Genomic DNA, 12,693 nt, shown 5'->3' on the forward strand with positions numbered 1-12,693 from the left:
GAGAGAGTCATTGGTATTTTTTAATATAGGCCTATCTAGTTATGAAATTTGCCCCAGAAATGCAAGTAAGACCCCACCTTGATTGCTGTTGCTCATATAGAAAATAATCAAGAATTCTGAAAATGTATATCTCTCAGTGTGAAGATTTCTAAACTCATTTTAATAATGTAACCTGACTGATAAAAATGTTCCCCAGTTAATCTTCTGTCACTCATCCTACTGTATCATCACTTAGATAAATTGAGTTAGCAATCTCGATGAAATTCAGTCAGGTTTTTGCTCTATGCTGCATCTGGTCAGTTACTAAAATAGCAAGGAACACAATAACTCTAATGTAAGAAAATTCCACTTTCCTATAATTTACTGTTCCTTTTTGGAGAACAATTACATAAAACATTATTTACAGGAGCAGGCAGTCAGCTGCTACATTCCACATTAAAACAGGCGAGTCCTTTCCTACCTCCTTTACATTTTACAAATGCAGCAGGTATTTTAGCACTGAAATTTGTAAGTCCTGAGATATCTCAAAACCTAGATCACTGGCTTGAAATTTCACCATACAACTATGATATGATGTGCAGAAAATAAGAGTAAGACAAGGACTAATTATGTTCTTGCTTAAGTAGGAGGTAGATATTGAGAGTAACCCAGAATACTTGCAGCACACTTGCATAAATTAGATGTATAATTAAGTACATATTTTAAATAATTTTTAATAAGAATAAATAATTTTAAGCTTTTTTATTGTCCATCCTCTAATTTAATCCTTATATTTTCATTTATCTTTTCCATACTTCAGCTTGCCACCCTGATAGTCAAGTATACATTGCTAAATTTAGAGTGACACCTTGTCATATAGTCCCAAATGATTTGCTGAAGGTAGCACTGCTGTTTTTACTGCTGTTTGAAGTAGATCAGTATTTCTGACTAGATATTAAAAATGTAAATACATGTTAATGCACTATATCTTTAACTGTCATTACGACACAAGTAATAATTCTGAAGAATAAGAAAATAAATCTACAGTGATCAGGAAGAACAAATCTATTACACATGAGCATAACTTTCCTCACTTGGGTAGCCCACAGCTGTTCTCTTGTGCCAAGCACTCTTCCAACCTGTCACTCACAGGAGCTCCTTTCCAACCTCAGCATTGGGGATTGCCAAACAGACAGAATATGTGACTGCACATCACATACCCTTCTACTGAAAACTTGCACAAACCTCCCCAGCCCACCTACTGCAAAGCAGGAAATATGATGGCAATACAGAAGATGATATGGCCAAGACACCAAGTTCATCACAATGAGTTTGCAGCTCTGGGGCTGTAGAGTCCAAAGAAACACTACATTTAAAAAAAATAACTGAAGTAATTAGGTATCTGATAGTTTAAGATGGTCAGAATCTATATTCCTCTTAAGTCAGATAACATCTGAAGCAGTTTTTCTATCTATTCCCTTTTCTTCTGTCATCACAGTCTTCATCACTGGAACAAGGGAGAGCTGCATTCAAGATGGGCTCTTGTTCTTACTTCACCAAGTGAGTAATTAATAAGTAATTAATCTTTACTTTGAGTCTGCTCTGCCACTGTTAGCAACTGAACAATGCAAGGTGGTTGAGAGAAGGACTTATTTTTAGCTTTGTCAGATAAGACTACACATCAGACTAACCAACTGCACTTTGGCTAAAACATATGGTGAACTTCAAGCAAAGTCTTAAAAAAAGTGTATGTTCAATTTAAAATACACACAATATGTATTTCAGTCCATTTCTAATAACTTTCACATTCCATAGTTTCTATAATTTAAAAGGATACCTTTAAACATTAGCAAACCATAGAGATAAAGGGAATCAAATCCAACCTTTGATCCATAGAGATACTGTGGCTGTGCATTAGGCTGCTTATCACGCTGAAACTCCTGAGAAAATGGCAGCACGGTCCGAACAAATCTATATTAAAAAAATAAAAATAAGAATTCATTATTTATACTTAGGTGAGAGGTGTGCACCTAATGCACCCTACCCTGTAGAAGACTGCTTTTGTCTGCATATACAATCAAAGCCAGACCACCAGCCTTTCAGCCCAAGTAGAAAGTGGGGAAGCACACAGCCTGAATTGCCCAAAAGCACGGACACAAATCATATTGCAGTTCAACAATTACTGTTCTTCCCTGGTGTGCAGGATCCCAAAATATTCCTCACCACTAGCCCAGGCTAGCAAACAGGGAGGTAACTAACAAAGTATCAGGAGCCTCTCACAGGGCATAATGTGCTTGCAAAATTAAGTCCTTGAGAAAGAAGTATGCCTTCAAAGGGGAACATGGCATTTCTGTTTAATGTTTCGGAGTTTTTTCCCCCCAAATCCACATCAGGAGAAATATGCGAGATGTTACCTTTAAAAAAAGGCATGAGAAAGGGTATAATCCTTGCAGCAAAATCAGTGTTTTGAAAGTTTGATCATAGTTCAGTGTGAACAGGCACCAATACAAACCCTGCTTAGCTTTACCTTTGTACGCTGTTAAGAGGACGGCGAGAGAACTACAAAGATATGGAGCACTGCCAAAGACAGGGTCAGCCATCCCACCCACAACTGAGGGCACCAGAGCCTGAAGGACCATTCCCAGTCCTCGTGTGAACAAGCAGCACAAAATCTTCCCCCCTGATGTTCCCTGTTGACTGTGTAATGCACATTTGGCAGCACTGCAGTTTTAGTGCAGGAAGAAGTTAATCAATATCCACTACAATTCTGATTCTGCTTAACTTCACTAAACATAGGAAAATTATTGGGTGATGTGTGTTTACAAGCTGGATGGCTGCTTTATTGTTTGCCTTGATTTAAAAGTATTTCTTGATAAATGGTGCAAAGCTGAATATGCACAGCAAAGAGGGAAAATAGCTATTTAAGAAGTGTACATTAAATGGTTGTATAATATCAGGTTGGTCTGAGTGATATACGAGCAAAACAAATGAATCTAGGAAAATGTTTCAGGAATGAAAACTTGCCTTACACTATAATATCATAAGATACAATTATATCTTGATCTTTTTTTGTTTAAAGTATTTACATTTCCTCAGCACACAAAATTAATTATTCATTATTAACTCTTCCTAGAAAGAACAGAGACATTCTATTTTTAATATATCCAGCTTCTAGCTAAAAACATGAACAGCAAGGATAATCAAAAATTGTTTCACCGAGACCAACATAAATTGCACCATGTTGCTTACAATAACTTCCACTGTGTTTTATTTCTGAATCATTCTTGTGGGAATTCATAACTTCAGAACAATATTTTCTGCATTTTTAACCTTCTGAAAAATAGGTACAACTACTTGTTCATACATAGTTTAGTCACTCTTCCCAAAAATACTTGTACTTGCTGTGGTCCAGAAAGTTTGCATTTAGAGCTTTTGAGGAAAAATACATTATGTATATGCATTATTTCTGATACTATATATATTATTTAGATCTCCTCACACTTATATTTCCTCAGCTTGCAAGTTTCTCCCCTTCTCTCTCACTCACATAGAAACTGAAAACTCTCCTTTGAGAGAGATTACTTGAATCTGTATTCTGCAGATACTTCATTAATGAGTTTACCAGAGATGATGCAAACATTTGATAGAATTCAAAGTAATCTGCAACATACAACAGTGCCAGAGATTACTCTAGTAATCTCTACCCATTTTTTTTTTCCCTCCAAATCCCACTCCTTTTTAAACTGACATCAATTTTCAAGCCCTAAGAGAATCTCTAAACTGAAATCATAAGAGATTCCATGTCATTTGAGAAAAGACTGGGTTTCAGTGTGCAGACATATGTGCCGAGAGCAGATTTGTTACCACTAAATTAAAACACTCACAAGAAAAGGAGAGTTTCAGCATATAAGTGGGTGCATCCCATGACTCTGGAAGCTGTAAATACAATTCTTAGACTTATCAAAAAGTTATTGTGTGTATATGTACCAATTACAATGCAATTAGTGTCTGGGAGCAAACCAGTCAGTGCTCAAGTAAATGCTCAAGTAACTCTTGTTTCCCGGCGCTCCTCTGCATGCTTGGGGGTTTCTCCATATCTAGTGCTTCAGAGTAGTAGAAAATAGTCTTATAGTTTTCTTAAAGGCTTGAAGCAAACACACTTGCTTATATTTTCTTGAGTGAAAGACGCCAAGAGAGGAAGAAAAAGAGTAAGGAAATAGGGGCAAAGGATGATAGTCACTTAAGTTACGGAGAGGCAACATCTAAGATTGAAGCTACAGCAGCCTAAAGAGTGCATCATCCTAGAAAGTATGTGACTAATCCCAACACATCATTCAGGTAAGTATGAGAAATTTCTTCCCTAAGAACTAAGGGCTATATGAAAACCTTACAGTTCAGCATCATCTACTGTTCTTCAAAGTTTTTCTATGTCCATGTGCGTGTGTGTGTGTGCGCTTTCTTTCTGGCATTCTGCTGGTTGGCTTCCTCCTGCTCCTCCTCCAAGAAAGAGGAATGTCTCTTTGAAGGACATATATCAATGCTAAAGCTAAACAAATATCTTCAAATGTCAAAGCTAAAGCTAAACAAACTTTTACTTTCCCCTGGATACTGGTAGGATATAGGTTTCAGCATACTCCAAGGTAATCAGTTTCATTTTTAATCAGCGTTGATGATCTCGCAGCAATTTATCCATTTTAATCAGCACAGGTTGTAAGCAGTCAAAGTAGATTAAGCAGATGAAAAGCCTTCTGGCTTACCAAAGCTTTGCAAGTGAATTGCTAGAGGACAACATGAGCCCCTAAAGTATTTTAGGGATCAAATCATTTAATATTAATTGTTCTGTGATACCTACCAGGAAAGAGTTCATAGTGAGCACTTCACAAATTAATCTAAATGATTCTATGATTTTACTATAATCTATTTAAGGAGATAACTGAAAGAGACTGCTTTGGTCAATGAGCCTGCTGCCTTGCAGGCGCCAGGTCAGACAAACCTCATTCACAAACTTTCTAACTTCATCTTACAAGTAATGAGATATGACAGTCTTCCCTCCCTGCTCCTACAGAAAGCGTTCCTCTGCACCTCCCTGTCTAATTGGTATGAACACTTCTTGCTTCCAGCATTCTCAAATTAGTTTGTCCTGTCTAGCAGAACGAACAGTAGCCCTACACCCCCTCTCAGTGAACACTAGATCTGACTCACCCTTCTTAAACCTGGATGCCAAGATGGAGAGAACAGAGGAAACAGCAAGGAAAATGCTGCATGAGAGAGTAACAGACCTGCCAATCCATTGCTGTCACTTTGCCTTTTGGCAGAAAGACTTTGGTTGGTTGCTTGCCTTTTTAGGGGGAGAAAGGTAATGGACTACAGTCACCCCTAAAAATGAGTCTACAGGAGTCTATATCCCTGTGCCATTTGGCTCTTGGTAGCAGAAACTAGATGGTTTTCACTGCTACTTTTCAGGTTTCCTCCAGCACTATGCACAAGGGCTGAAAATTTTTCTGAACAGTGACTGTCAGAGTATATGCAACACAAGAAGACACAGCTGTTCTCTCGTGAAAACCAGTCTCAAAAGCAGTATGAGAGAGAGAGAGCTCACAAAAGGAACTGGGAGAGGCTGTCAGGAAGAGAGAAAAATAAAAAGCTGGTCTTTTTACTCCTTCTGTGACAAATCTGTACCCTTGGAAGAAACATGTCATACTGCATTTGGAAGAGTGCTATACACATAATTTACACCAGAGAACACAGATTTGGGTTATGTGTTAAAGGAGATGGAGCTACTAGTTTGACTACTGTCTCCAGAAGCTTGTATCATTTGTGTCAAGAAAGCACAGAAAATCTTCAATTCAAATAAATATAAGGCTGTCTCACACTTGTGTCTCTGTTAGTCCTTAATACAAAACAAGCTGTCAAGGAAGGAAAAGATCAGCTTAGAAACAGTAAAGAAAATAAGGCAGGAAAAGGGACACTATAGACAGTGGAAAAGGAACTAAGACTGAGTATTTGAGTGATTTGAATCTAGAGAACCTAACTTCACATGGAAAAAGTTCAGAGGCAGGCCTAAGCATGACAAATATTCCTGGTGTGGAAAGACTTGGCTTGAAAAAATGCAACTGAGGGCCAACATGAGAGAGGGCTCTTGAAAAACAATCCCAGGCAGCACAGAAAACACAACAAGTGGGAAACACCTGTTTATGGCCACCTTCAGTAAAAGAACTGGTGGACAATAGCTTGAGAGCATCTAGAAGAGATGCAGCACAAGCTCCACTGCAGACTGCTCACTGGAGCACATAATGAATGCCAAAGCCTCACATAGCTTTATAAAAGGGATGGGACAAAAAAATGGGGGAAAATAAATACCCCTGTAAGGGGCCACAACTGCACTAACATCCCATCACTTTTGTTCTACAGAAACATCTAATCATTGCTAGAGGCTGGCATGTTTCCTGGGAGATATCACCTCAAGCCTCCCTTGTTTTCATATTCAGCCCCTTTATGGCTGCTGACAGCATCAGGACACTGGACTAGAGACAACTTTGACCTCACCTGCAGTTCATATATTTATGCACTATCCAAAGGTTTGTTCTCTTTCTTTCTTTCATGATGGTCAACAGGTGGATAAAAAATACCCTTGGATTTCACTGCTAAGGCCCATCTGCAAAGATCCTCTCCCTCATCTTTCCATTCCCTCTCCATAAACTATTGTCCCTGAGTCTGTGCAGCTGGCCAGCATTAATGAGACTAAATTTCAGATAAATGGCAACTCCAATTATTAAATTGCTAAATCTTTTCATATCAACCTCACTGTCTAATCTCAGTACATTATCAGATACAAAAAAATATGTCCTAAGTCCTAAATAATTAAACATGCAATGTGTTCCAGCATTTCTGCATGAAGAGCTTTAGCTTTTGAACTAAACCTGCAGGGTTTCTAAATAGTTGAAGTCTTCTACAGATATATGAAATTATCACATTCAAGCATTCTTGGGAAAAGAGCTTCTAAAGGTACTGGAAACAAGTTAACCTGACCAAAACGCTAACTATAAAAGAGAGCCCTTATACCAAGCTGTCATATTAAAAGAAGACTAGCCACAGGCATGACACGTTTTCTGGAAACTCTGCCTCCAGCCTCACACCACCAAGTAACCTCTCTGCTTTTCATCACGACTATATCTCTTTCTTCCAGCTTTTAATTGCTACTTTTCTTCCCTTGTTCACACATAACCTTCATGCAGGACATAACTTATCAAGAGTCAAGCATTAAACCAGCAGCTCTCACACAGCTCCTCACTGTGACAGTGTTCACAGGGGTCTTAAGATGAGGAAGAGACGAGAAAGCTGACTCCACATTCAGAAGGCTGATTTATTATTTTAAGATATATATTATATATATTATATTAAAAACTATACTAAAAGAATAGAAGAAAGTATTTCATCAGAAGGCTTAGCTAAGAATAGCAAAGGAATGAATAACAAAGTTTTGTCTCTGACCGAGACAGTCTGGACAGCTGGACTGTGATTGGCCATTAATTAGAAACAACCACATGAGACCAATCACAGATCCACCTGTTGCATTCCACAGCAGCAGATAATCATTGTTTACATTTTGTTCCTGAGGCCTCTCAGCTTCTCAGGAGAAAAAATCCTAAGGAAAGGATTTTTCATAAAACATGTCGGTGACACCTCACAGTGCACTCCTGTGTTTGCACTCAATAACCTGTACACTTGAATGCAGAGAGAGTGCATCAATTTAAAGTTCATGCTAACAGCAAGGAAGCAATGGACATGCTTAAGGACTATAAAAAGGCAAAAACTTCCTGTTCTCTCTCTCACCAAAAATATCAAAGGGCATTGTATAGCATGTGCAACACATACATTAATTCTCTCCACACTCCTGGCTTCTGACTGAAACCAAAGCACTTCTGTGATGAAATCAGACACATGGTACACATACTGCCTGAGATCTGGCTGCCTTTAACATCTCTTAAATTAATTATCCTGAATTAATTACCCAACAAGCTGAGCCTAACACAATTCTTACGTACAGATTTAAAGTGCTACAGGATCCTGTTAATGTCCTTTGGCAGCTCACACTCACTTCTCAAGTGCTGTGGTCTGCAGTAAGGCAGCCCTTGCAGCCAGGATGAACATAGACTAAACTGTGCAGGAGCTACTGAATGCCTTTCAATAAAGCTGATGGGTGGAAGAGCAGCATTTCATCAAGATTTTTACATGATCCTTAATACAGCACACTGAATATTCCAATACTGATCTCCAGATACATTAACTGCACAGAAGCTCCCTCGGAAATAAATTCAACTTTTCCATGCAAACAGATTCCTGTAACAGAAGCTTCTCGGGTAAAACTTCACCACAAAAAAAACCAATTTTTTTTTTTTTCAGACAGAATCTTGGATCTAAAATACAACATAACCACCACAGAACATGTCAGACAGGGAAAGCACTCCAAGGAGACAGCAAAAGATGAGAACAGGCTTCCTCCTCTTCCTACAGCTCAATATTCACTATCACTTTACTGTCACTTCATGGGGCTTTAACCAAAACCTGAGTAAAGACTAAAAGTAACACAAACCCTAAAAACAGCACATGAGCAGGAAGCACAGATATGCAAAATCTTGAACAGTGTGCTTCCCCCTCATTCAAACCTTAGGTCCTACCTTCTTCTTTCTATTTCCACTACTCACTCTCCTTAAAGGCTACAATTGCAGTTTGCAGTGAATACTGAACTCTTCCTTTCTTCAGAAAGGAAAAGTTCAGTATTCCCTGAACAAAAAGAATCAGAAATAAGAAATAATTATATAAATATCAGAAATAATTCACAGAAAGAATCTTTTTCTTCACATTAACACAGAATCAGGACTATAATTTTATTTCCGTCATCTCACCCTTGAAGATCCTGTTTCAAAATACCTTCCTGATATGCACTTAGCAGTGTTTTGACACACTCTGTTTTTCAGCATCTCATAACTACGTCATCAAAATGTCAGAATTTGGATGCTGCGGTTCCATTTGCCTTCTATTGTGGACAAATAACAGGCTTTCATGCATTTAACAGTACTTGGTAAAATGACTCATGCTGCTTCATTTCAAGAAAAGCCTTAGAAGTGGAAAACACTAAATGAATGGAGATGAACTTGTCAGCACTTGCTAGGAAGGAAGTAGCAGAAGGGTGGTAGAATAAATAAAAAGCTGCAAATAAGAAAGCTGTCTTGCTAACCTGTTAGTTGATCCATTGTAGCAGTAGTTTGGAAGGAAATCATAATTGAGTTCCCAAAAGACGTGAAGAGTGATTCTGCCATAAGGGGCTGAAACATTGTGGTTGGCTTCTCTGAACATGGCATCAAAGCTGTCCAAGGTCATATATCTACTCAGAAGCTTGTGAGTCATTTTGTTTATCTCTATCAAGCCATCCAGCTCCTACGAAAAACAAGGAGAAAGAAAGAGAATGATGCATTTCATAAAGTGGAGAAACCGAGCAAAGTACATAAATAACCTTGAGGGAAGAGAAAACTAGAAAGAAGTCAAAATCAACAATTGACTCTCTCCTGGTCTCTTACTGTAACAATATGGGCTGGACTGAATCAGTACTCTTGAGATTGTTTCCTAAACCTTCTGAGACTTTAAGGGTATTCAGATGCAGATAGGTCTCGAACACTGTACCAACATGTCCTCCACTGAGCAAGACTTAAAACTCCAACATTTAAATGGAGTCAGACATAGGCCAGAAACACCTTTCTGCATTTCCTACTTTACAAGCAATCACAAAAGGAATTTCTGCTCAGTAGAACTGGTGAACTAACTACTGTAGTGGTAATGTTATTTCTAACATCACATTTACCATAAATCCTTCTCACAGTCTACTCCAGTGAAGGACGTACAAAAATGCAATGAAAGAGCAGATCAGACATTTACAAATGTTGTGAAGGTATCCACAAAATCACTAGCTGCAGGCCACATGACTATATATGTGTACTTCATTTCATTATGTTTCTCCTCTTGACAAGAAATTCCTAGTATCTGTTCTGGCAATTTCTTTAAAATAAAATAACTCCACATCTGCCATCAGACACTGAAAACACCAAGCACACAGAACACAACCTTTACTTCCAAAAAATCCAAGCACTGCTTTTAAAGATTATTGTGCAGTGACCTACTAAGAAATATCCAGTGGCTTCTTCTAGCTGTTTATCAAACTACTACTACTATCTTCTACTACCATAGACTGCTCTCTGATTTAAGTGCTCCATATTTCAAAGGAATTTTACTCCTGTGAGCAAGTTAGTTCACGGAAAAAAAACACTATGATTATTACTACAGAATTAAGTCCAGTTTGAGGAGAAAATAATAGCACAGTCTTGTAAATACTTTAATTTAATTTATTTATTTATCTGGAAAAACAGCAGAAATTACAGATTACTTAATCTATTTGGATCAGTTTCTTGTCGAGGAAAGCAGACAGTTTTCAACAGAAAATACTTTGCATAAAACAAAAAAAGAACACCAAATCAACAAAAAAAAAAAAAAAAAAAAAAGGAGGAGCATGGTAAAGGGACAACCCTTAGTTCTGTCACTCTCTTACTTACTTACTCTTACTCAAAGAATGAGAACCTGTGACTAAGGAACACATTATTGATGGTTTCTGTTCACTCAGTCACTAAGAGTGTACATAACAAAGAAAAAGTACATTTCAATAATTCAAAGTTAAAAAGCCAAGCATTCAGAAGTCAAGAGGCTGTATGGCCTCAGTATTTGATTTCTCTTCAGTAAAGAATGAAATTAAACCAAGATAGTTAACTGCACGACAAAATGTCACTGGTAAAAATCTTATTACAGAAAGAACAACAGTAAACTCTTTTGCACAACTTTTAATTTATTTTTCATTCCAGCAGAACTAAATGTGCCTGATATTTTTTCTTGCTGAATGCATGTTTACTTGTCAAATTCATGCTGTCTTGAAATAAAATTTGTTTTTAGCATTTTAATCAGGAAAATAACTCAAAAGGACACCTCAATATTGCACAGATGCTCTTCTTCCGTGGGTACAAGTCAGATCTCTTTCCTTCACAAAAAAATTATTTTTGTCATGCTTCAAAACCAAGCTGCCTGAGTAAATCAACGAATTTTGATTCTACCAAGCACAAGGCTGGTTTTTTTGATGTGCAATTTATTTATAAGCATGGGCAGAAGTGGGCGCTTACAAAAATTCATATCAAAAGGTGATTGCTCTCTTTGTTTTCTCACAGGTACTTTGTTTTCTCCAAGTACCTGCCTTCTCTACACTTTATTCCCAAGGCCCTCAGCTGCAGTAGGTTTGGGGTTGTTCCACCTCAGCTGGTGTGTCAGTGATGTGGCAGAAGGTCAGCACAAGACTCACCACGATGGAAGTCAAGTCCTCGCTTTCGAAGCGGCCGATGGCCAGCTCCATGGAGCGGTACATGGCTGCTGAAATGCGCTGCGTGATCAGCCGGTTCAGGTCTATGGACCTGCCAAGGAGCTAAGGGAAAACATGCCATTAGGCTCTGAACTGGCAGCCAGCTTACAAGACAAACTGTACAAGGACTATCAGACTCCCCACATTTACAGACTCTCACTTTATGAACTTACATCCCAAACACACTGAAACAAAGCAGATGGACAAAATTTATAAATTCATGAGCAAATGCAGTACTACAATTTGCATCCCAATTCTCACAAAAAGAAGTAAAAGTACACATTGCATCTACATTTAAGTACTTATATCAGCATTTTATGCTTCCATCATATTGTGCCAACAACATACTGAACACTAGCAAAAGACATTACTAGGAAGACAACGCTACCACTCATGGCATTCCTATTTGGCTCATGTCTTCCTAACTGCAACAGACATTTGCTTTAAAATAGGATCTTTTAAGTTTTCTTTCTTAATTTACACCTTCATGTGACAAAAAAAGGAGATCTCAAGTGCTCAGTTATGCTACTGAGATGATAGAACACGAAGCACAAAATGAGTTTTGTCTACCTACATAAATCAACACCACTGGAAAGCTGCCAAGCAACTCAGATACAACAGGGTAGGAGTTAACTCACTTGAACGTGTCTCTGTTTCAACAGTGTCTCGTAGCGGTTGGACTGCAGCAGCTGAATGGTTGCTCCCTGGTTCTTGCACTCTGAACGCAGCCGTTTATCCAGAAGCAGGCTATGAAGAAAGGAAGAAAATGCTTAAGGTATACTAAACAGCAAAGCAGAGCAGAAAAGTGTGAAGAAAAGCTCTCATAGTGAAAGGAATAGCTACCTGCCAGCCATTGCCTTGTAGTATGCAAATATTTGGTCTGCCAGCTTGTAGACAAATTGGTCAAAACACAGGTTTACCTTGTGGAGAAAAATATAATATGTTTAGAGATACTTAAAATTTTAAAAAGAGCTTCTCTAAGACCTCCCACTGTTTATCAAACATAGTCAAGGAAGTGAATAGATCTGAATTTCTCAGTACAAGAGATGTAGTTCAGTTTTAACCATTAATGTGAGGGATTTTTGCACAGGTCTACAATTTTCAGCATTAATGTGATGCATTTTTGCTCAGATCTACAGCTTTCCTCACAACATATCACCCAACCAGTTACTCATCTTCTGGTCAGTCTCCTCAGTTTTTCTGTTATCTCCAGCTGTACTGAATCTCTTAAAAAGGCCTTGCCCTTTAGCATGATTTTCATA

The 12,693-nt window shown here is 38.1% G+C and overlaps 1 protein-coding gene across 3 annotated transcripts in view; it reads right to left on the reverse strand.

Annotated features, from left to right (window-relative positions):
• CYFIP1 (cytoplasmic FMR1 interacting protein 1) overlaps window positions 1–12,693 on the reverse strand; it is a 76,565-nt gene that overhangs the window by 27,226 nt on the left and 36,646 nt on the right. For all 3 annotated transcript variants that reach the window (XM_084201126.1, XM_084201125.1, XM_084201127.1), the window contains 5 exons: window positions 12,275–12,351; window positions 12,070–12,178; window positions 11,375–11,494; window positions 9,218–9,417; window positions 1,863–1,950 (listed from right to left, as the gene is read on the reverse strand). In XM_084201126.1, the coding sequence (XP_084057252.1) occupies window positions 1,863–1,950; window positions 9,218–9,417; window positions 11,375–11,494; window positions 12,070–12,178; window positions 12,275–12,351 (594 nt within the window). The remainder of the gene's footprint in view (window positions 1–1,862; window positions 1,951–9,217; window positions 9,418–11,374; window positions 11,495–12,069; window positions 12,179–12,274; window positions 12,352–12,693) is intronic.

Source organism: Fringilla coelebs (assembly GCF_963513975.1).
Source record: "Fringilla coelebs genome assembly, chromosome: 2".
Taxonomy (NCBI): domain Eukaryota; kingdom Metazoa; phylum Chordata; class Aves; order Passeriformes; family Fringillidae; genus Fringilla; species Fringilla coelebs.